The sequence below is a fragment of the Odontomachus brunneus genome, unplaced genomic scaffold, assembly GCF_010583005.1.
Source record: "Odontomachus brunneus isolate Ranch 3 - 2012 unplaced genomic scaffold, Obru_v1 Obru_scaffold_176, whole genome shotgun sequence".
Classification (NCBI taxonomy): domain Eukaryota; kingdom Metazoa; phylum Arthropoda; class Insecta; order Hymenoptera; family Formicidae; genus Odontomachus; species Odontomachus brunneus.
In genome coordinates, this window is record NW_022639626.1 from 137,953 (window position 1) to 163,405 (window position 25,453).

The 25,453-nt window shown below is 43.9% G+C and overlaps 3 protein-coding genes across 6 annotated transcripts in view; 2 read left to right on the forward strand and 1 right to left on the reverse strand.

Annotated features, from left to right (window-relative positions):
- Positions 1-4,650: 4,650 nt before the first annotated feature.
- On the forward strand, positions 4,651-14,987 carry LOC116851476. The gene is made up of 6 exons (XM_032830920.1): positions 4,651-4,793; positions 10,111-10,347; positions 10,513-10,661; positions 10,804-12,988; positions 13,565-13,712; positions 13,911-14,987. The coding sequence occupies exons 2-6, from the start codon at positions 10,125-10,127 to the stop codon at positions 13,972-13,974; spliced, it is 2,769 nt and encodes a 922-aa protein (XP_032686811.1). The 5' UTR covers positions 4,651-4,793; positions 10,111-10,124; the 3' UTR covers positions 13,975-14,987.
- Positions 14,988-18,325: 3,338 nt separating this feature from the next.
- Positions 18,326-25,453, reverse strand: part of LOC116851459 (odorant receptor 63a-like) — a 16,587-nt gene continuing 9,459 nt past the window's right edge. Inside the window, exons 2-10 of one of the 4 annotated variants that reach the window (XM_032830891.1) lie at positions 21,897-21,982; positions 21,664-21,783; positions 21,413-21,530; positions 20,525-20,789; positions 20,299-20,454; positions 19,837-19,927; positions 19,566-19,639; positions 18,956-19,088; positions 18,326-18,869 (exon numbers count right to left, since the gene is read on the reverse strand). In XM_032830891.1, the coding sequence (XP_032686782.1) occupies positions 18,816-18,869; positions 18,956-19,088; positions 19,566-19,639; positions 19,837-19,927; positions 20,299-20,454; positions 20,525-20,789; positions 21,413-21,530; positions 21,664-21,783; positions 21,897-21,982 (1,097 nt within the window). In that variant the 3' untranslated portion in view covers positions 18,326-18,815. Of the gene's footprint in view, positions 18,870-18,955; positions 19,089-19,466; positions 19,640-19,836; positions 19,928-20,298; positions 20,455-20,524; positions 20,790-21,412; positions 21,531-21,663; positions 21,784-21,896; positions 21,983-24,264; positions 24,360-24,865; positions 25,273-25,453 lie in introns of those variants that run through there. The other 3 variants (XM_032830894.1, XM_032830892.1, XM_032830895.1) reach the window with 3 other exon arrangements.
- The window catches only part of LOC116851458 (allantoinase), a 9,412-nt gene continuing 6,556 nt past the window's right edge, over positions 22,598-25,453 (forward strand). Inside the window, exons 1-3 of the mRNA XM_032830890.1 lie at positions 22,598-22,832; positions 22,896-23,065; positions 23,884-23,998. Coding sequence (XP_032686781.1) covers positions 22,677-22,832; positions 22,896-23,065; positions 23,884-23,998 — 441 coding nt within the window. The 5' untranslated portion in view covers positions 22,598-22,676. The remainder of the gene's footprint in view (positions 22,833-22,895; positions 23,066-23,883; positions 23,999-25,453) is intronic.

Here is a 25,453-nt window from a genome sequence, read left to right on the forward strand (position 1 = left end):
TAACAGCGAGATTAGAAACGGGGAACCGATGTAGCCGGGGAAGCTACAGCCGCCGATTAATGATAAACCATGACAGGCGCGCGCGCGTAACCCGTTTGTTCGTTCGCTCACGACGAGCGAACAAACTACGGCGGTAGGATCGAGAGATCGCTGCCATGTTGGTGTCATGATCAGAAAAATAAACAGATGAACGCGAACACGAGGAGGCGCACACGCACACATCGGCGTACACGTCGACGCTTCTTGCGTTTTCGCGAGGCGTCTCGCGAGTGCGGCGATGTCGTAATGCTAACGTGGAGAACGCCGTGTCGAAGAGAGGCCCCGGAAGCCATAGGTATCCTGTGAGAGGGTCATCTCGCACGAAGATCTCGCGTAAACGCGATATTTTAACGGCACGACAGCGCCACGATAGGTACGTACATACCTGAGAGCGGACGTTAAGCGAACTCGCCCGTAAGCGACGCCTTCCATCGTTATTGTATTGTTAGAGGAGACAACTAGCCGGTACTCGGTACCGGCGATGCCGTCACCGTGCGCCACGCCATGTGCCGTGCCACGCTAGTTTCGCCAACGATAAGAATGCATTTCCCTTTGGCGCAGTCACGAGCCGGACAGCGTAGGCCGCCCTGCCTCCGAACAATCAAATTTACTGCGAATACAGAGGATCGTTCCCGCTGTTTCTGCCCACTCTCTTGCGCCAAACGTCCGCCGATCGATCCCCCCTCGGCTCTTAGCTCCGTTGAACCTTGAGACGCGACACTTTTCTCGAAGAAGTATTCTAATCGACGATTAAAACCGATAACCATCTACGACAGTCGTCCACCTCGATATTTCCGGCCACGCAATCCTCGGATACACCTTGGCTACTGATCTGTTCGTATTTGGTAAAGTTCTTATAACCCAATATATAAATAACTGGCAGCACATTTACATAAAATCTATATGAATGAAAAATACGAAAAGAGTAGCGTGACAGTATCAGTGCTTACTTGACATGACGTCTTAACGGTCATCTCTACGTTATCGACATTTTTCGAATTCGTTATCCACTTTGACATTCCCTTAAGAGTTACAGGCGATTTAAATCTTATTTCATCATAAAATCGACTCAATTGCTCTTATAGTTGAAGTATTTATTTCGTATATTTCAATTTCTAGAACCACAAGAGAATTTCTCGTTCCTTTTATCTCTATACGAATATTTATTTTTTTATACGTAAAAATACATGCGCTTTTCCATTTCAAATTTTTTTGGACTCATTTGGAAACGAATGAAGCGAATTTCAGTAACTCCAGTTTCCCCCTCGCTGAAAAAGACAATTAACCTTGACTAATCGCGGAGAAAAGATGCATTATGTAATGTGAAATGTAACATAAGAACCAGGCAACTCTGTAGAGCCGCCGATACCGCATTGTATGACGAAGAAATAAACTCGGCGCTTCCTTTCCTTCGTCGATCTCCACCTGGCGTGTGTAAGTTCGCGAGCGAATGACGGACCACCCATGGATGGTTCCCCGGTGGAACCATTCCGCACCCAGGTGGAACCATTAGAGCGAGAGATCGACCGCTAACATCCGTCGGTTGGTGTGTATCAAAACCGTTAATGTATAGGCAAACGTCAATTTCCGCTCTGTATTTTGACGACTGCATTTCAATCGTTCTTCATTTTCTATATATGAGCCGTGCGGAAGGGGTTGAATCGCGCCACACGATATCGTGCAAACGGTGCGTCGCGCTCGCCAAGAACATGAAATGTTCACGGTCCGCGAGCATATTTCCTCGAGTAAGACCCCCAGGAAGTCCCGAAGACGACCCTCCAAGGCACGTGGCGCACGCGCGCTATCGAGTCCGATCCGAGTCTTATTAACTCGGGCACATGTTGCATGCGAGCATCGACTTGCCGTGCTCGAGAACTTACGATCGCACGACAGTGCTGGCTATTAAACTATTAAAATGTCAGTTGATTCAAGTGATCGGCAAATTAAGACTCCTGGTTGCAGATTGATGACGTCGAAAATAGCATGCAAGAATGTTTGGCATACGTTTCTTCGCTTCTGACGAATCTAGAATAGCCAGACAGGAAACCTTAATAATCAAAATTAATTGTCATATGTGTAATCACAGACAGTTTAATTGATCGATGAAAATAATTATTAATCAATGTATAAACAATGAAGTTAAAGTTTGACTAATAATTAATTTTATCAGTCAATTAAATTATTCGTGATTACATATGCAACGATTGACTAATTTTCACTATTAATTTGTTGATTATCTTGAACAACGAAAATTTTATTCGATCAATTCCCAACACTGTCGCACGGAACATTCGACGCTTGTGTGCGTGAGATTATTAAATGGGACGTCAAATACGACTGAGACAATCGATAATTCTTTTCCAAAGGTTCATCGAGATGTTCGCAATCGTCTCTTCGTTTATCCACTCCTTTTCTCTTTCTTGTTCTCTCCTACTCGCTTTCTATTTTTGCAATTTTCTATTATACAAAGGTATTCTCGCACAGGAAAGTTCCTTTTTAAGTAACAAGCATCTCGAATAGCGCGTAGGCCCGATTACTCGCATGGAGATCGTGGTGGTCGTGCCGTCGAGATCGTCATCGGTCGGATAATTCGAGAAGTCACTGGCCCGTAAAATGACTACACCGTAGGCATTCGTCGAGAGCGAGTGGAAGTTCGTTGGGGACGGCCCACTGTCAAGGGTTAGCAAAAGTCCGTTACAGTTATTCCTTGGAGCAATCGTTCAGTCGAGCACTGGGAGCGCTAATGAGACCGAGCGGTAATCACGATTCGTACGTACGACGATGCGTATCGCCATTAGATATCCCGAAAACGAGTTAACGGCACGTACGAAGTCTGGAGTGCAAAACGAGCAGCATTCGTAGATTCCTGGTTATCTCACGCGAGAGTCCGGTATGTCGGGTTCGCGTAGGTAGCGCGTATACTCTTGACTTTACATCGACAAGACATCGGCAGGGCAGTCGTTGAAAAGTGCCTCCTATCCGCGAGACACAGCTATCCGTCGCGCATCTCACGCCGATCGTTTCGCGAACGATCCACGTCGACCGACTCACGTCAGTGGTGGGCCGCTCATTTTCCTTAATTGCACGGAGCGACGGCACATTCAATTAGCCCCGCGATCGAGTCGACGAGAACAACGAACGCGCGTAACAGCGGGACGTAATGACCGCCGCTGGATATTACGGCGGAGCTATGGCTCCTTAATAGACACCGGTTTCGCCTTGCCTACCGTTTGCCTATTGCTAAATCGCCCCACGACCACGACGACGTCGGCGTGGATTTTTCAATCGCGTTTAAATTTATTCAAGAAGATAGCCCACGAGATGCGGCCGACCTATTCCCGCGTGGCCAACCGAGCCCCGAGTGCTTACTGCACTATTGTTAATTTCGCCTGAGAGAAAGAGAGAGAGAGAGAGAAAGAGAGAGAATCGCTAGGATCCGATATACTACGTGTGTAGAGCCGCCTTTCCGATGGGGAAACTTGACTTCTGCCCGTGCCCTGTCTGTTAATTTATCGTCCCGGCCGATCACACGTGAGAGATCAGTGAGAAAGGCGTAGGCCAGGTTCGACTGTTTCTCAAACGGCGATGTTTCGAGTGTACCTACGCAATCCACTTGCAAGTGTTTCCGACAGGGAGGTCTTGAATTCGATAACGCGCGACTTGAAGGATCGCGCGCCGCCGTAGTAAGAAGCTGAGGAATATTGCTCTTTCAGGCTTTTCCGACTATGTCGTGTCGTAATTACCGAACTGTCATCGATCCTCTCGGCTCCTGTCACAGCCTACTACTCATTTTCCACAGGCCGCTTGCCAGTAGCCATGGCGGATTACAAGATGAGTCGCCTATAGCAAGAATCGCGTAGAGAGAGAGAGAGAGAGAGAATTCGCGCGCGGTGCTTTTTGCTGGGCTCAAGGCCTCGACGAGATGTGAATGAATCTAGAACCTGTTTCTCCCCGCAGGTTCTTCGCACACTTGCCCGACTTCTTTGTATAGACTCGAGCGATACGCGATGATATTGTTGAAAATAGCCTTACCAACGCTATTTTCGCTGGCGTGCCGTCGTTTCACGCGACGACATCGCGTGACATCCTCGCCGCTTCTCGAGCACTCATCGCCCTCGAGAGAGAGTTCCTCTTTTCCGCGAGATCCCCGCACAGGTGTGAATCCACGTTCTTCATTCCGCGTACATGCATTACAAGTGTGGAGTTGCGGTCGGCTCCGTCAAAATGAGCGAAATTCAGTTGTAGGGAACGCGCGAGGGTAGTCGGGGAAGGTCGAGAGTAACGACGCGGTATTGCTGTCATCGTCCCGAGACCGTGAGAGACGGCTTCTCGATATTATTATCAAAATAAAAATAAAAGGAAGTGAAATAGGGGGACAAAGAGTGGGAGAGGTAGAGGGAATGTATTTCCGCGCAGGTAGCGCCACGGCGCGACCGCTGCGCTCGTCGATGCCGGCAGTTTCGAGCGAGTCCCGCCGGTGAGCGTCCGCACGACCCGACCGGGGTTTCCATCCTCGATCGGTGGCGGATATCGGTGCATCGTTCCTCGCCCGTACCGGTCTCGTCCGCGGACGGACCCGTCCGTGGTGTCCGCGTCGAGCGTTTCTATCGTTCGCTGCGCTTCCGCGTTTGCAGGGGCGCGTGCGCGGCTGGAGTCAAAAGCAAAATCGCAACGCGGACGGAATTCGCGCGCCACCGCCGCCGTTTTCCACTATGTCCACGCAGTCGAGGAGCAACAACGACCTTTGATCGAAGGTAAAGTCGCGCCATGGGTCTCGGTGCCATGATACCCCTTGAGTACTGAGGTTACTGTTCGTTCTTATGTCCTTGTGTTAAGCTGAGATCACACGATGCGCGATTCTATACCTTCTGACATGCATGCTAACTGGCAAGCTGTGAACAGCTCAGTTCGCTGCATAGGTCTTTCAATACACGACAGCGTTTCATACAGTGAACCGAACTGCTTAAAACATGTCGGTTCAACATGCGTGTAAGAAGAAGTGAACTCGTGTATCGTGTGATTCTGACTTAACATACATACGTTCGTTGTTTTACGACGCTGTCAGTCGGAAAAATCCGCTTCCGCACGCGATTCACGCGAATTCTGCACGGCGAAACCTTACCCGCCGTTATATATACTCGTTGACCTTTGCATAGATAGTCTGAGACGTGAGGGATTCGATGATACAGACTGATAAAACCTCATCGAGCAAGTTGCGCTCGATACTTGCTCGATGCGGATATCAACACGTCGCTGCAAAGGACGCGTTGACGTGTACGAATGTTACACATAACAAATGTTATATCTGTCTCATGTAATTCATGTCGAATACCTTGATGAGCATTACATGAGGTAACTTTGATATTGTGAGAGATGCAAGACTTTCGACCTTTGTCTAGATTCCTGACGTTTAATAGTCTATAGATTGCTGGATGGTCTCCCTTTGATAGAGATTAAGAAACTTTAGAGTTGGCTCGAGTCGTAGAAACCCATTGATATCTGTTAGTATTCGTTTCATTATTATTGTATAGCTATTATAATTGTACGACGGTATAGTCCCCCCTCTTTTCTGAAACGATCAGTATGAGAGTACAAGGAATTTTTGCTGGAACTGGCTGTCCTATTTTCGCGATGCCACCATCCGTGCGCGAAAATCGCGAATTACACTAGATACAAGGCTAGAGATACGAAGGAGTCGAAGAACCGCGCGGTTCTTATTTCATATAGCTGTTGTGTAACGGAACATTCTGAAGGTTGTATGTGTGTGTGTATGTGTGTGTGCCACTCGTTGTTGCGATCATCTTAAATTCCAATGTTCGTGTGTATCGTGGAGAGAGAAAGAGAGAAACGCGAACTACTGGCATATCTCGAGGGATACACTTCCCGAAGAACAGGAACGCTAAACGCGCTAATTACTTTTACCCGTGAAGCGTCGTTAGTTTTCTAACCGCGAGTAAAGCTCGAGAGTGGCTCGTGCACTCGAACTTACGGGGATTGCGAGCGACACGAGCGTAAAAACGCACGTGTACCCGTATTCCTCGTGCCATCAAGGAGAAACGGGCAATTTGTTCTCCAGTCGCGTTTACATCGACGTCGCAACCTCGCGAACGTGCACCGAAGGGAAAAAAAAAGATTAGTCTCGCTAAAATTAGAGTCACTCCCGGCGCTAACTAGATTTCCTGTTGTGCAGCAACAAAAAAATAATGGCAGTAAGTGTATGTGATTATCATTGCTAACACTGTCGCAGAACTTGCTGCACAAAAAACCGAGCTGTTGCGATTATTTCACTGGTCAATTACAGTCGCAAATGACAAATGTTTTTGCTCAGCGCCGTCGGGGCATTCCAGATCAATGGCCGATCGTCGTATTTTTGCCGTGGAATTGAGCAAATAACGTTGAACCTTTCACCGTGGCGATGATTCGCGATGATCAAGGAACGGCAGTGGCCGGTGCATCTATGCTGCGCCAGGTGTACGTACGTGAGGTGCACGTATATACAGAATAAATGGCATTACACGTTACACATTACGCTGTACTACACGCTACACGTATAACATATTATATGTTACGTCTTCCGTTCGAATGGACGATTAATCGTCTCGAAGCGGATACTATTATGAATCCGCGTCCGTGAAATATTGATTTGTCAGGAAAGTTACTGTCGATTTTTTTTTCGAAGATATAAACGCAAGGCGAAATTTTGTTTAGAGAAACTTCAGATATTATACTGATTCGACTTTCGTCGAATCGTTATTCGATTATACATTTCGTTTTCTCTTATGGCCATTCTCCATTCTTTGAACGCAACAGTTATTTGCATAGCCTCAGCGATATAGAGACACGCTTTTCTTCGCTTTTTAAACTGCCAGAACAGAATTTTTAATAAATAACTTTGATGTACCTCGAAATCTTGCAAAAAATGGCAATAATAAAAAGAAACATAAAATAATATCGTGAAAAAGAAATCATAGAAGAATTTGTAAAGCTTGCGTGATAACGAGACACGATTTTTCTTGGGCACATGAAGACCCAATCGGCGCATTCACAAGCACGCAGACATTCGCAAGCGTTCGCGCGAGTGCACTGAATAATCCGAATAATGTAATAAACGATAAATCGCGTCGCTCCTCGCGTAGTGCGTGGGACAAGCCTTCGATATCTTGCGCGAGCCTCCGTATGAGACCTGACACGGCTATACCGATAGTATTTTAAGTAACGCAATTAACCGTCAGGCACAACGCACGGCACTACATGTGCACGTAGAGAGAACTCACCTATTTCGAGAGATAACGGTATAAGATCGTAAACGATGCGCAAGATACATTACAGTTATGCAGTGCGCTTGCTCTATTCCGCGAGAGATTACACACGCCCCTTTTAACACTTTGACGGAGAGTCGAGAGATGCAACATTAGTAAGCGCTAAATATGAGGCAGGTTTACTCGTAGCGAGAATTATTGCGTTATAATCTCCGCGTGATTTACACGTGTACACACACATACACACACACACATGCGCATGCATTCATGCAAGCGCCCGTTCAGTATACTTGGAGACTTGAGATTAATGTAATTTATAACGCGGCACTATATGGGCATTACCTTGCAGCAGTTCGCCAACGGAAAGTTAGCGTACATTCGACGTGTCCACCGTGTCCACTTTCACGTCCCCCGTGTTAAAGCACAAGGGCGCGTGCAGGTGCGTACTTTTATGTATCCTCCACGCGGCACTCGTCATTACGCACGTTTATACGAACTCGCACCTCATCATTTTCATACGTTCTACGAGGGGAGATGCAACCTGGCGTGCGCGCACCGGCTCCTAGATACGATCCCCGACAGTCCAAAGATAAAAGGTTGAAGGAGAGAAACGTGTTGAGGTACAAATGTTCGGTAGGGCACAGGGATAAATTATTATACAAGCGCGCGTTTTCTTCCTAATTAAATCATTGTTCCATAGAATTGCTATTCGAGCAGAGAGAGAGAGAGAGAGAGAGAGAGAGAGAAAGAGTTATTCGTATGGCAAAGTGTGTCAGAGACCGCTCGGTTCGAGGACACGCAGCCTGCGGGCTATAGTTTTACTTTCTACGGGACGTCGTTTGGTGAAGAGCGAAAAAAACGAGAGGAAGACACGGGAGGGATACGGGAATTAAGGGGCTGGGACGAGAGGGGACAGAGAAAGAGAGAAGAGATCCATCGCGACCGAGATACTTACCGTATTTTACGTACGGCACCGATTCCGTCCCTTCGAGACTCCTCGTCTCCTCCGCTTGTCTCTCCTCTTGTCGGGCATTTGTCTCAACTTCGTGTCGTCACGCTTACATAATCATCTACAAAAAGAAAGAACAAAATTACGTTGAGCCCGCGCGGTCTCATTATAACGTTCGAGTAGACGTCTAATCGACGGGATGCCATCGACAGTAGCTGTTGTCCCTCGTTCACAAGGACAATGGACATCTGCTCCCCTGACGCATAGCGCGCTTCCCAAAAGGCACACGGCAGGTTCCCATGGCTGGCGGCGGAGTCAGGTGTGCCTAACCGCGGAAAGGTGAAGAAAGAGCGAGGGCTAAATGTCCCGCGCCTTGCCCTGCGACGCGTACGGTAATGGTGTACCGTATTTTTTCTTTCCCCGGGCGGACTTTCGTACGTAACCGTAATGGTTAATCGATTCTTTTTCGAAGCACCCCCCGCATTAGCCCGCGCTAGTTCTCCTCCCCCCCTTTTACCGCAAGTCTCAACTATATACCTGCTTCTTCGCAAGTCCCGCAAGTGTACGCTAGTTCAACAAGAAAGAAGAAACCTAATGAAGCGATCAGCGCGAGTCTCTGAACTATGACACGGAACGATAAAACTCGTCGAGACCGCGCTGAGAGAAAGAAACGGTTGATCTAACTAAAATTGTAGTTATTCCTAGCCCCAGCCATATCTTTGATCGTTCTGACACAGAAATGGTAGCAACGACACGCATACAAATTTGTTATCACTAACGTTATAGTAGAATTTAACAAAAAATAGTTTTTTTGACCATAAACTGTTTCTCTATGTGCCGTTGTAGTCACACATTTTTTTCTCAATATACTTCTCATTGGGGGATCTAATTTTGCAAATCGTTGTTATCGCGGCGAAAAGTCATTCCGCGCATCCGTCAGGAAGACGAAAGACCGGCTTTTTATACACCGTATTTGGTGAGCGCGCGTTTACGTTGGAAAATGAAGAGAGCCGTGTCGTAAGCCAAGCCCAAATTAGGACTTCGTTCTGGCACCGTCGGGTATTAACAGTTTCGGCTGTTGCCCAACGGGGCGAGGTAGTGTGTAAAATTCGTGCATGAAGTTCAATCCGCCGGTGAAAGCCACCGTCGAATTGTCCCGCGGTCTTAATGAAGTGAAAACTCATGCGCGTGCATTTTTCTGTCGCGTTCGACGATGAGCTCCTTCTCTTCTCCTTCAGTAAAACACGTCGCGGGTAGTGCAAGTAGATAGTCTCAGTCGTTGAACAATTGATCGATTGGTTTCTCAGCGAAAAGCGGAGGAAGAATCGCCGTGAAAAGCAAGAAATAGGAGGAAGAGAAGACGCGTATAGACGGGTTCGTTGTCCGATTACCTACCTGCGGTTCTTCTCCACGGCTCATTTTGCTCTTCTTTTTATTCGAAAACACGGAACGTGCATACACACACACACACACACACACGCACTCCTGGGCGACAGATGCACATACGCATCGACGATCTTTTCGTGGACACGAGGGCTGACGTCATCGCACGACAAACCTTTCAAGGAAGTTCTGTCTCGCGAAGCCTCCACCTTGCCCTCCCACGTTTCTTTCCTTTCTTCGCTCTTCTTACGCGAACAGGGTGTTCCGGTAGAATTCACCGCCGGAGCGACACCGTGAGACCCTTTAATTTTCGAAGACCCTCCTTTAGTCCGCATTCGCGTCGGCATTCGCGACGGAAACGGAAAACTGCACGCGATTGCCATGAATCTACTAACTGCTTGTTACTACAGACTCGCCATTCATCATTTCCAGCCGCTTTATGTCGCGAGTTACATTATCGTTTAACAATTTCACTTGCAGCACGTCGCGTCACGATGCGCCTTTTCAAACGCTACATGTCCGACACGAGCCCGCAGCTTGTCTCGGCAGTGGCTATTTCCCAAGAGGCCGACACTACGGACAATGTCGAAGATAACGAGAGGTCGTTGAAAAAATCCAAGCCGAACACTAAAGACGGATCGGAGAGCGCTCTTCTGGTCAAAGAAGATGTCGACGCGCAAAGAGAATCGACCAACTCCTCCGGTCACGCTCATAAAGGTAGGAACGGTAACGTTAACGACGATGTGTCGTACCGGTGACGTTACGACAATGTTGCGACGCTACCACAGCATCTGACCGTAACTAGCATCGCTCTTCACTTTGTCTATAACAGTCGATAATTGCCAGGGTTAAGCTTGTCTGACATATTACACTCCTCGAAAGGGTTCTCAACGTGGGGACGAAAGATGAGTCGGCGATGGGACCAGGTAAAGAGGTCAGACAGCTCGGAATTGCTGCCGGTGTCGCGACAACGACGGCGGTGGAGTCCGCATTGGAAAAGTCACGACGAGATCCCGAGGGAGAAAGAACACGTAACGTCAATCAGCCATTTGATCGTTAGCTTAGTAATGATGTTAACGCGCAGCCGCGGCGAATTTGTCGCGGCTAATAATCGTAAGACATCGGCCGTACAGAATCGTGGGAGACATTGTCCCGAGTAATCGACGATTTCAGGGTAACTGCGAATGCCCGAAGCCAAAGAGAATACCCAGGGTAGAATCACTGAGGAACTTCTTCAGGGGCAGTCACTTCCATCACTCGAAGAGCTCCGTGAAGACCGCGACGATACAGGAGGAGGACGTCGTCCTTCAACCTCCGGAAAAGTCTCTAAGCGAAGGGGCCGTTCTGGCCGTTTATTCCGGGAGTCTCGACTGCGAACACGCGCGGATGAATCGGGAGGTGTATCTCTGCCAGAAGAAGACACACTTGAGACACAGCATTGAGAATCTCCAAGAGCATCAACGGATGTTGGACTACATACTCCAACATGAGGAGATGCTGAAGACGCGACGGGATAACACGTTCTCGAGGAAAATGTCAGAGAATGCTCGTACGTGCGCTAACACTCTGGAATACTCCGGCGGTCGCTCGTTCGCAGAAGGCACGAGTAGCAACGACGTTCAGACGATGCGAGCGTCCAACCTCCATCTTGGTAACGCCGCTTGCCGGGTGAACGGTAAAGAAACGATCAGAGAGAATGCCCGACTTCTCTCGACTCACGCATCCAGCACGCTGAATGGCCTGGAGGATCTCTTGAACAATTTACGTCTAGGTTGCGACGAAAGCGGCTACGATTCGGATAGCACTCGAGCTGGCGCGGACTCTCCGGACAGTGAGCAGTCAGCGATACCGCCAATACTATCGGACGATTATCAGGGCGTCGACTTGTCGTTGGCGGATCTTACCGCGCCGGGGAAAGACGCGAACGGCACGGCGACCGGATCAAGCGAGCCGTCTTCGTCGGGCGCGTGTGCCGCGGCAGTCGAGAAAGTGAATAAACGCGCGACGAGCAACGTTGTTTCCTTCAACAAGCCGAATAGAAGTCAATCGACCGCGTTAATGCCGGAAGCGGACGGTGACGACACGGACAGTTGCGACGAGGATACTTTCGCCGATTTTCTGGAAGATCAGCCGGACTTGACGAGGATCTACACCAAGGAGGAGGTAGCCCATCTCCGCGATACTATGAGAAAGGTGTCCAAGACCACTTCTACCCTGTCAGGCGACGGTCTAAAAGAAGTCCAAATATCGGGAAACGGGAACGACCTCGACGTCTCCGACGGCGTCGACACGTGTGCTCGGGCAAACGTCGGTCTCACGACCGAAAGGAAACTTGGCGTAACACCAGAGAATCGCGTCGTCAGCGTGCCTTACTCGATCAAATTGCAGGCTCTGCTGAAGGACAAGAGGTCCAAGAACCGAAAGTGCACCAGTCCGAGTGTGCAACATCTTTTGGGACACGCTGCGTCCCCGTGCAAAGACAGTCCACCAGCTTCGAAAATCTGTCCCCCGTCTAGAACGATAAACAGTTCCCTGCGTTATTACAACCCGAAGAGATTGCACTCCACTTTGGAGCCCGACAACATGTCGCCCGACGTGGCGAGGAACGTCACCAAGAAACTGTCGATGACGAGTAGCGTCGACAAGCCATCGATGCCGTCCGTGAAGAACCTGGTGCGGCGCGAGCTAAGGACGATGAAGCTCACGGTGAGCCAAACGACGGGCCTGGGTATCTCGGTGGAGCGCTGCGAAGCGGCCAGACCGTACTACGTGATCGCCAAGATGGATGCCGACGGCGAGGCTGTCAGGTCGAGGCAGTTTCGCGTCGGCGACGAGATCGTCCGCGTCTGTGGCCGAAGGATACGCGGCATGTCGATGGCGGAGGCGCGCAACGCCATTCGCAGCTGCGTCGGCAATGTCGAGCTGCAAATCGCGCGCGAACCGAGCTTTACCTATGGCGAAGAGATCGGCGACACGTGGGGCGACGCGTTCGCGCGCACGCGGAGCGACCCCGACGATGCGTGGATCCCGAAGAACGGCGGAACCTCCGACAGCCATCCAGTCTCCGACGATGTGACCATGATGAAAGTCGAGGACGAAGCTCGTATTATGGACGAGACCGCTCAGAATCTTCAGAAAGTCACAGGGATGAGGAAATTCCAGATCGTGAGGAAACGTAGTGACACGCTGCCCGCTCGGCGAGGATCCAACCTGTCGGTGGACCTGCTGACGGTCGTGTTGGAGAAAAGCGCGGAGAAAAAGTTGCGCTTCTCTATCGTAGGCGGTGTGGACAGCAACAAAGGGCGTATGGGTATCTTCGTGAAGGATATTATGCCCGACGGAGAAGCTGCGAAAGAAGGTATCGTAATGCGAAGTATCTCTTAATACGAATCGCAAACAATGTACAGTCGCAGTAAAAAATGGGTTGTCTGACTTCTTTTTATAAATTTAGAAACGTATCTGTCTTGTTCAGTGGGACAGTTGGACACAGTAGATACGTTCCTAACACATAAAAGGAAGCCAGAACCTCTGCAAATATATACGCATTTATGAATCTCTGCGTATAGAGAGAGTGGATTGCAAAACAGTTTAAACACAATGAAATTGGATGCTCACCAAAATGCCAAAATTGAGAAACATTATTGTGTTTAATGAGTTTGCTCAGTAATTATATTATTAGTTGTTATGATAAGTATTTATTATTATTCAATGTTCTCAATTATATTATTGATTATTATATTATGGCATAAGTTTATCAGTAATGACTCTAAATTTTAATAGTTTGGTGAGCTCCCATCTTTATTTGGATCTAAATCTTTTTAATCCATTGTTTTACAATTGAGTCTCTAGCGAGCAATTCAAGATAAATCTAAAAAAGTACAAAAAGAGGGACACAGTCGTTTATACACAGTCGTATGTTTGTTGAATGTTGAAGGTACTCTAAGAGCGGGGGACGAAATTTTATCCATCAATGGCACCTCCTTGGACGGACTGACGCACGCCAAGGCACTGCAGATGTTCAAAAGCGCAAAAGCAGGGGACATGATACTCCGTGTCGCCCGAAGGGATCATTCGCATAAACGGTTGTTAAGCTAACCACGCGATCTCGAATAATATTTATTTACTACTAACACGGTTAGTGTGCCCCGCTTCGCTCTATTAACTGTAATAACCGTGTTGCTGAGTCTCCCATCTGCTTTGGTAGCGACCTTGACCAATGATCCTCTATTAGTCGACCGACCATACGAGTCTCAAGTCTAACGAAGGTTTTTATGTTGCAGATACGTGACACAGTCGAAATCTTACGATTGCCTCGACAAATTGACAAACTCCGTCGGCGAATGAAACCGTTCGCTATCGTCGTCCGTTAATTATCCAATTTCTTGCCAAGCGCTCGAAACACTTCAGAAAACACGACTTTCCCATCCGAGTTGCGGAGTCCCACCGAATTATATTAATTTGCCCGAAACGTCCACATTGTTGATCGCTGATACTTTTATCGTTCCATCGTTCTTCTGTTCTGTTTCCTGCGTTTTGTCTCCGGGAATCCTCCTTTATTTCGCACAAGTATATGCAAATCGCAATCAAACCCCCTTCGTTGATCATGACGCCGATCAATTATTCCTGTGAACTAACAGGACAGTTTGTGGACATTTGTAGTAACATTTTCTTTGATCGTTCACACGGGGAACCGACATTTTATATTACGACTTGCCTAGCGTTTCAGAACCTGAAAGCTTGAGAGATCTCATATACAAGACATATTCCGTTACATATTCATTTGCGTCCGTCACATATTGTTCATTTAAGAAAGGGATAATCGAAACGAACAATTGTTTCCGATAATCGAAACATGTTGCATATCGAAGTATTCACATTCTTTTCTTGTGTCTTTTCATAATACGCACATTAACATTGAAACGATAAAGTTAACTTAGTTTAGCGATAGGGGGTATTATGTATAGCCTTACAACTATGTCCTGTTAGATGAGATACGCTAACAACTTGGAACATGGTTTAACATCGTTGTGGGATTTAACATATGTTTTTATCTGAAAACGTATTGTCGTGTAAATCGACCTGTGCTGGAAAAGAGAAAAGCAAAACTGACAAGCGTTAATTTCATCCGAGAGCGCGTAAGTCATCGCGATCGTATATAACGTTAATACATAAGTTCTTAGTATTAATCTTTGTTAAGTTACTGTTTTTTTCTGTTTTAAGAGACTGACATTAGGAATGTCTACCTACAAAAATGCTGTGATATCGATTGTAGTCTCACCAGCTGATATTACTAGGTAATCGTGTATTTAATAATGATAAACGTGATTTTTTGTTGAATAAAGCATTATACTTCGCAAGCTGCCTCACTTTAGTTTCACAGGATTATATCTTACAGAACAATCTTACTTTGCATTGAATCGATTATCGATCACGAAGACGTGTTGAAGATGAGTTGAAGGTTAGATTTTCAGATTAATAGTACTTCGACTATTATTTCAGTAATAAGAATGCCGTGAAGTAAGATATGTCTACCACTTGAATTACGGTAGAGACTAGAGAGACAGAGGAAAGCACATGAGTGGTGGTGCAAAGAGCCACTCAAGGCAAGTCACTTCGCAGCCGAGTAGAAAGAAGACTCGCTCAATTAATTAAATCGCAGGATAATATCGCATGCCTCGGTACTTACTCGCATGCTATGAGACTGAAAGTCGTACCAATCAGTACGGAGAAACTAAGCGTGACTTTCGGTATGTCGACGAATCTACAAGGACAAGGATGATTTTGTGAAGTGCATCGAAAGAATTTTATAGCAAAAATGTTATAGGATTTAGTAACCGAGGGATAGATCGACATTCTGCAGTAATTCTATCCTCAGTAATAAACTATCCTTATCCATTTCATGTATATAAAGCGAGGTCTACAATGAGAATTTAAGCCATAAAACTTAAGCTTTAAGCCTAAGTAAGAAATTGAGACCAATCACAATCAAATATAAAGAAAATAATCGACTGTGATTGGTCAATTTCTTACGGCTTCAGGTTTGAAGCTTAAGTTTTATGGCTTAAGCTCATATTGTAGACCCCATTTTACTTATGAGCTGAAACATACTATTAAAACACCTGCTATGTTTTTAGCGAAATTTACTACATTCCTTAGCAAGATAGACCTTATTGACAGTCCATTTCTGCACTGCTAGAAATATGGTAAAATTGAAAAGAAATTTTATGAAGGAAAACTAATATTTAACTGTGCTTAACATAATATTAACTCGATAAAATCCGTCGCAAAACTCACTTACTTTAAGGTAGGTTGATGCTTCTTCAGACACAATGTATTTTTGATATATCAGTTGTTCTTGAAAAGACTCGAACTTCAGAATCACGTCGTAGGACGACGATGACGACTCGATCTTGCCTGTGGCTTTCATGCACGATGTTACGTTTTTGATTTGATGATGACTGCAATCTACGATATATACTAGCATAGTCAAAAGATCTCGGCAAAGCAATAACGTTACTCGTAACTTACCCGATTAGTTGAAATAGACTGCACCCGTGTGCGGTGCACGCGATGTGCATGGTGTCGACAGTCACCATGATGCTGACCCAAGATCATCATAGAAAATCGGCAAGAAATATCTGTCTTTGTCGACTCCGTATTCAGCGTAGATTTATCGCGGACGCAACTCGTTATGAGGCAATAAAATGTCGAGCAACGCCAGCATTAGGACGAATGTCAGTATAGATATCCACATCATAAAATATATAAGTACTATAAATGTGTGAGATTACGTTCGTATCGTACTCACTTACTCTTGACTCAACGTGTATACTCACTCCCGTGAATCATTGTAAATTTGTATTCTATGGACGAGTATTCTTTCAAGATTTAGTTTCCAGATCGCTCGAGAGCGTGTTCCAGTGGTCTTCCATGACTTCATACAAGCGACGAAACTGATCGTAACAAGAAACAAGAAAACGGTCGGACGTGTATATGAACATGTGTATGTGTGGACACGAGAGAAAACGCATCCTACTTGAATATGAGTAAAATGGAGACAAGCGCGGCGCTTGAAGGAGGATCAATCTTATCGCGGTTATATTTTTATATGATTATATGTGAATATTTTTTCCCGAGTAAACGATGAGCATTACCTCGTACGGCAACTTATTACGAAGAAAAATAACGCAGAAAACATTTCACGAGCTCACTCTGAAATGGCTAACAGCTTATGCACCACGGAAGTATTTGATAAATATCTTTTATAATACACAGGTTTTCGAAAGTATACTACTTATTAAAACATATATTGATTGGCAAATGAGAGCCAAACGTCGATCTTTGAGCGAATATTTATCGATTAATATCATATTCTCGAAGTACATGCATTAGCATGATTTTCTCTGTAATCGCTCATTAAGGGGATCATGAGCAGAAATGGCATGCGCTACTGTATCGCTGATACTTTGCGACAATAGATTTGTTCGAGTTGTACTATTCCCACTTTTACACCTAATGCTTGTTGCACATTAGTGCACCCCAAACAAATTTTCCAAAATACGTTTTAAGGACGCTTTTAGGATGAAGGGACGTCATCAGAATATTTTTAGAACATCCTTTGAAGATAGATTTGAGGCTTTCACGGCCATTGATACAATGTCTAGGTATAGCTTCCGGAATGGAGCCGTGTCTTGAATCAGCGATATGCCGACGTTTCGCAAACGTTGCAGTTTGCATCATCAGGGCTGAGAACTCTGATACATATTTTGGAAAATTTGTGTTGTTTGGGATGCACTAGTGTACAACGGGCATTAGATATAAAAGTGTGAATAGTACAAGCAACTCGAATAAACCTAATATCATGCGGTTGCGAAATTACACGGTGTAAAGGTAATAGCGTCTTTTAAACTAAACCTCTGATTGCCTGGTCTGTTCGAAGTACAATGTCTCGCGCAATTTCTCAATCTTCTGAGTGACATTTGTCTATCATCCTAGACAGTAACAATATATCGCATGATTTGCGAAAATGATCGAGAATAATGATGAGAAAACTGCAAGTGCGCATATCTTGCGCTCTATGTTCGCTCCCTTTCGTCCTCGTAGTGTTTCTCGCATATATTTTTCTGTTCTATGAAAAAATGTTCGGAGCCAGCCATGAAAACCGGAATACGCTCATTGTTATTCGAAAAAAAAATTATGGACTTTGATATTTATTAATTATTTATACATTTCTTTTGCTCGCGCTAATGCCCTTCCCATTGCCGCTTTCCTTGATAAGATAATTTTTGATAAACTCTGACCATTTATAGACGCGCGTGATACGTTGCGGCCGCAGTTATTATTTAATCGTTGCCAGTAGACGAGCCGAGATGCGCTTTCACGGAGATTCGCGGATATATTTAGACATGATCGAATCATGTTGCATATCGAAGTATTCACATTTTCTTCTCGTGCCTTTTCACAATACATACATTACACATTCAAACGTTAAGGAGATAACTTTAGGAGATAAAATTAACTTAGTTTAGCGATAGGAGATATATACGGAAGAAACAATTCTGTTGGTGGAACAGAATTTTCGGTTGCTCAGGGATCAGACGAAAACTCGGCTGTAAGAACAGAAAAATTCATTTATGAGACTTCTGTATAGTCAGTTGTTCTCAGTTGCCTCAACCGCGTTCTAATATCGTTGAATGTTTAGACGAATATTTTCGGTTGCGACAACAGAAATATTAATTTTCATAACTGAGATATCGCTTCTGATCATCTAATTTTCAGTTCAGTTGGCACCAATTGAGATTTTTTTTGCGTGTATACGCAACCTTACAACCATGTTCTAGTAGATGAGATACTCGGAACGCAGTTTAACATCGTTGTGATATTTCTTCTGTTTTAAGAGGCTAACATTAAAAATGCTCTACCTACAAAAATGCTGTGACATTGATTGTAGTCTCATCAGCTGATATCATTAGGAAACTGTGTATTTAATAATGATAAATATGATTTTTTTATTGAATAGAACACTGTACTTCGTAAGCTCTCCTTTTAGTTTCACAGGGTTACACCTTACAGAGTTCATGGCGATCTTAAGATTTTTGTCCTACGCCGAATCGATCATCAATCACGAAAACGTGTTGGAGAAGAGTTGGCTAGCAGTTTAGATTTTCAGACTAATATTACTTCGACTATTCTTTCAGTGATAAAAATGCCGTGAAGTAAGACATGCCCGTTCGTATTACCTGAATCGCGGCAGAGAGGAAAGCACATGAGTCGTGTAATTTTCTGTATAAACAAACAAATCAATTTCGCGAATTTTTTTACTCACCGCAGCAGCTATTGTCATTGACAAAGGATATAAATTACCCGCTGTCAATTTACATGGTACGATACTTCGGTAAAGCGTGATAATTAACAATGATTTCAGTCTCAGTGAGAACCTGTACCATTCCGCGGCATATCTGGAAGAATTTGTTCAAAACTTTGTTTCTTAAATCGCTTTTTTTTATGTCAAAGACGATACATCTGTCCCGCAAATATGCGTGTATATGTATTTGTACGTGCGAAAGAACGATTTATTGAATCAAATAAATATCAAATTAACGTTTCTTTGAAATAGTCCAAAAATAAATTATTTAGTTGACACAACAAAAATATTTCTTTGGAACTAAGTTGCAAATAAATATTTTTGTTGCGTCAAACAAAATTTTGTTTGATCAATCAAAAAATTCGTTTGGACTATTCCAAAGAATTGTTTATTTGACCAAAGTGTTTATTCAACCAAATCGTTCTCGTGTGCATAAAAATATATATTTAGAAATATAAAATAATTGTATTACGCTCGATAGAATATGTTTTCACTTTCGTCCATTAATTTTTGACCAGAATAACATACGATCATCAGTTGTAATATTGCTCCCATAATTATAAACAAGTACCTAATTATTTCTTCCAGCTGGTCTAACACATAAACGATCTGTAATACATTGTAAGTGCTATACATTTGAGTGGTCTGAAATATAATGATGTCTTCATGAGATTTACGCGATAATGATACTTAGACACGCGAGATTACGAAATACGGTGACGATACGACTTCTCGAGTGCTGCAAAGAGCCGCCCAAAGCGAGTCACTTCACAGCCGAGTAGAAAGAAAACTCGTTCGATTAATTAGATTGCAGAATAATAATTGCATGCTCCGGTACTTACTCGAATGCCCACAAGACTGAAAGCCGCGCCGATCAATAAAGAGAAGCTAAACGCAACGATCCGATGCGTGTCGTTCAATATGTTGACAAACCTACAAAAACAAGGATGATTTCATCAATTGCACCGAGAGAATTATATAGCAGAAATTGCTATAGGATTTTGTAACCGAGGGATAGATCGACATTCTGTACTAATTCACTATCCATCCATTTTATATGTGCTACTTAAATTTTGGAAGCTAAAATGTGCTATTAAAATATTTGCTATGTTTTTAGCAAATTTACTACGTTCCTTAATAAGATAGACCTTATTGACAGCCTATTCCTGCACTGATAGAAATATGATAAGAAAAGAAAATAGAAAAGAATTTTTATGAAAAAAACTATAATATTGTCAGTCTAATATGAATACCATTTTTAGCATAACATTAACTCGACAAGATCTGTCGCAAAACCCACTCACTCTACAGCAAGCTGATGTTTCTTCAGACACACAATGTATTCCTGATATATCAGTTCCTCTTGAAAAGACTCGAACTTCACAACTGCATCGTAAGACGACGACACGTCGACCTCGTCTATGGCTTTCACGCGCGACGTTATGTTTTCGATTTGATGACTGCAATCAGCGATATATACTGGGATGGTCAAAGGATCTCGGCGAAGTAATAACGTTACTCGTAACTTACCCGATTAGTTGAAACAGGCTGCACGCGTGTGCAGTGCACGCCACGTGCATGGTGTCGGCAGCCACCATGATGCTAATACCATTTATGATCATCACCGTGGTGTAAAAAAAGATCGGGAAGAAGTACTTGTCCTTGTCGACTCCGAATTCGGCGAAGACTGCGATTTGTCGCGAACGCGACTCGTTGAGAGGCAATAAGATGTCGAGCAATGTCGGCATCAGGACAGGTATCGTCACAAACATCGCCGTCATAGAATATATAAGTACTACAAATTAGAGATGTGCAAATCAAAGATTTTTAATTTCGAATCGAATCTCAGATTTTAATTTCAAATTCGAATCGAATCGTTAAAAGAATTTTTAATTAACATAATCATTGAACTCAACATGAAAATAGTGACTTTAGTAACTAACGGAGAGAGATAATATTAATCATGTGATATCAATTCGTTTTAAGGTAAGAAATATATAATATATAGTTGGTAAAAGTGTATAAAATACAGTTTCAGCCTTGAAAGCTGCGCAACGACACATATCGATCCGATAGTTGTCGGTAAGAGTTTATCTAGAAGCCATTATCTTCTTTTAATATTTTTGAAGAAAATCTTAATGTATAGCAAACTTTTCAAGTCATGCTAATTCCCGTAAAGCTGGATGTCTTTAATAGTTCTTCGTTAATGCTGATATGAGCGATCCGTATTCGAATCTTTTCGATTCGAAATGTTCGAATTATTCGAATTTGAATCATAAGGATTCGAATTTGAATCGAATCGAATTTCACTTGATTCGATTCGATTCGAGTTCGAATAGTTCGCTCATCTCTGCTACAAATATGCGAAATTAAGTTCGTATTGTGCTCTCTTCCTCTTGATTCACTGTGTGTACTCACTTGCGTAAAATACTGTAAATTTGTACGCTATGGATGAGTATTCTTTTAGGGTCTGGCCTTCTAAATCGTTCGAGAATATGTTCCAGTGGCCCTCCATGATCTCATACAAACGGCGAAACTGATCGCAACGAGAAGCGAGAAGACAGTCGGACGTATATATGTGCACGTGTATGTGTGGGCGCGAGAGAAAACGCATCCTACTTGAATATGAATGAAATAGTAACAAGCGCAGCGCTTGAAGCAGGACCAACCTTGTCGCGGTTCCAGAGCTGATTCAGTAACTTGACGAGAAAAGCGGAAGTTATGATCATCTGATAGCAGCACTCGAAGATCATCTGTCCGTTGTTTCTGTGCTTGTACAACGTAAATATCTGCGGATAAACAGCACCAGTGATCCTGTCTGCCACGTGTCGGAAAGCGACGAGCGAGTTTCCCAGTGGAGCTCGCTCGGATTAAAACGGACTGACTGAGCGACGGGCATTACCTCGAACGGCAAGTAACTTATCTCGAGTACGAAGCAGAACAACGACAAGAAACGTTTGGCGAACTCACTCTGGAACGGCCAGCAGCCTATGCACGACAGAAATTTTCGATTGATATTATATTCCCGAAGTACGTGCACCAGCATGATTTTAGGTCTTCCGTAATCGCTCGTCAAGGGGATCGCGCTAGGAGAAATGACACGCTTCGCGCTGCATCGCCGATACTTTGGCGCAACGATACTTTGCGACGATATCATGCGGCTGCGAAATTACTGGGTGTCAAGGTGATACCGTCAGTCTTGGGAACTGAGCCTCTGGTTGTCATGTCTGTTCGAAGCGCAATTACTCGCGCAATTTCTCAATCTTCCGAGTGACATTTATCTCTCGTCCCAGACAGTAACGATATATCGCATGATTCGTGAAAATGATCGCGGATACGGAAATAGTAATGAGAAAATTACAAGAACTTATATCTTGCGCCTTATGTTCACTCTCTTTCATGCTGCATCGTCTCTTCCCTGTATTTTCCTATTCTACGAGAAAATGCTCGAAGCCAGTCACGGAAGCCGGAGTGCGTTTATTGTTATTTGAGAAAAGATTATGAACTTTGATATTTATTAATTATCTATACATTTCTTTTGCGAATGTGCTCGCACTCGTGCTCGGCGCGCTGCGGCCTTCCTTGATAAGATAATCTTTGATAGTCTCTAAGCCATTTATAGACGCGCGTGATATGTCGTGGCCGCAGTTATCACTTAATCGTCGCCAGTAGACGATCCGAGATGCACTTCCACAGAGATTCGCGGATCTGCGCTTTCGCATCGCGAAGAACTGTTTTCGCGAGCAGTACACGACCGGCCACGTTGGTCGTGAACGACGGGAAAATCGGAGAAATTCTTTATGACACCGGTGAGGATGTCGTGCGATACCTGTCGGAGGTAAGTCCGCAAATCTCAAAACGAAGCGCGAAATAAGCTGAGTGAATTATACATGCATTTCAGAAGTATCCCGGCATCCCGATTAACGATTGCGGCTCGTTAGTGCTGATGCCTGGAATAATAGACTCTCATGTGCACGTAAACGAACCCGGCAGAACGGAATGGGAAGGATTTCACAGCGCTACACGAGCGGCCGCGGCCGGCGGTGTCACGACGATCGCGGATATGCCTCTGTAAGAATAATATTTCTTATACGGAAAAAATAATTTTGCTCTTTTAGCAAAATCGTCGTTGCTACTGCATATTCGTAGTGATATCAAAAAAATTTAGTTGACCCAACTAATTTTACAAATTATTTGTTATCAGAGCAGAAGTAGTTTCGTTGCCAGGATAGAAAAAGTTTGTTGAGTGTATTTGTCCTAATAATCACGTTAATTTGCTATTGATGCAAAATAATGTATCCTTAGCAAATTTATTTGCTATCGGAGCAAAACTGCAACTGTTTATATAAGTCCATCATGGTTCTTACAGCAAAATAATTTGTAGATTCAGTAAATTATGTCCAGCAAATAGTGATTAGTACTTTTAGCAAACCTTTTTGCTATTCATATAATAACGAAAAAATTTTTCTAGACCAGCAGAAAATTTACTCGGCCAGTAAATTATTTTTCTCCGTGTACGCTTTCCCGTCATAGAGAAATGCTTCATCTGTCTCCTAGGCTGATGCCGTATACGCAGAAAAATAATTTTGCTCTTTTAGCAAAATCGTCGTTGTTACTGCATATTCGTAGTGACATCAAAAATATTGTTAGTTGACGTAACTAATTTTACAAATTATTCGTTATCAGAGCAGAAATAGTTTCGTTGCCAGGATAGAAAAAATCCTCGCATTGAAACGACGATCATTTCCAAGGCAAACTCATTTTTCGTACCACACACGGAAAAAAAAGATTTGCTAATATGTGGACAAAAATATTAACTGCAGGAGCAAATTTTCTTGCTTTCATAGTAAAGTTATTTAGCTATCACAACTAAATTTTTTTCCGTGTAGAAATTCTATTCCGCCTACCACAACCTTGGACAATCTTAAAGCTAAAGCAAAGGTGGCGTACGCCAAGGTGTTTGTGGACGTCGCGTTTTGGGGCGGCGTGATACCAGGAAACCAGGTATACATCGCAATCAAACTTATATAATTATAATTGTACACAATCGTTTGAGAAACGTCGGAGACATTCGGCTTGCAGAATTAACTAATCCTTCAATGACAAGAATGCCGTGAAATAAGACATGCCCGCTCGTACCACCTTAAATCGAGCATAATTGCGTGAGTCGCTCTCGAAAAAGTCATGTAGGAAATCAAAAAGCGCATTTACGAGCGCCTTGCGTTTACTCACCACAGCGTAAGTCGCCATTGATAACGGTAGCAATTTACCTGCAGTTAAAGTACACGGTATAGCGCTCCTGTAAAGAGTTATGATCATTAGGGATTGGAGCCTCGGCGAGAAAGTGTACCATTCCGCTTTGTATCTGTAGAAATAATTTTCGGAATTAACGCGTTTCGCTTATGAAAAATATGTCTTTGCGAGGGAACTTACTTTCTAATTGTTCCGCTTTTCTTTTTACATATATATGTACGAACACATAAAGCATCATGTGAATCGTAGTCCGACTCATACGAATCGGAAATTAATTCACACGAATCGAAGTTTTGATCCTACACCGAGAGAACGATTTGTTGAATCAAATAAACGCTTCTTTGGAATGGTCCAAACAAAATTTTTGATTGACAACAATAATATTTCGTTGAAACTAAGCCGTAACTAAATATTTTTGTTATGTCAAACAAAACTTTGTTCAATTAATCAAAAAATTCGTTTGGACCATTCCAAAGAAGTGTTTGTTAGATTCAACCAAATCGTTCTCTCTGTGCAATATTAATTTTGCACTTCAAGTTCCAAATGCATCGCAAATTTCGTCGAACTTGAGAAACTAATGGATAGAGTACGTATATATATATAAGGTGTTGTACTTACATAAGAGTCAGTACGATGGATTGCCTATGCGTAATTATGCGTCATCTCAGAAGGTTTTAATGAAATGCTCACTTTCTTTCCCACGAAGCATATTTTCGAGTAGCACGCTGTCAGCGTTGTTTAGTGCTAATGCGTCATTTTATCCTTGTAAAGAGCAGTAAAAATAAAATGACGCATTAGCGTTGATAGCGCGCTTCTCAAACACATTCAAAGTTTATAGTTCTAAGTAAATATTATGCCACGACTTTCTACTAAGATGGCGCACGGTTACGCGCGCCTACCAGCGAATCGCAAAGACAACCCGTCGTACTGACCTGTATATAAGTGCAACACCTTATACGGCGCAGAGCAAATATCAGATAATTATTAGGACCTTAACTTAGTTTCCGCCCAAAAAATACTGAGAAAAAGCATTTATTGTAAAAAATTTATTTAAATTATTTCAATGAAAGTATTTTCCATCACTTTCTACAACTTTTTGCCATCTTTCTGGCAACTGGGCGATACCATCTCGATAAAACGATGTTTGTTTCGAAGCAATCCATTCGTCCACCCATTCTCGCACTTCTTCAACATTTCGGAAGCGTG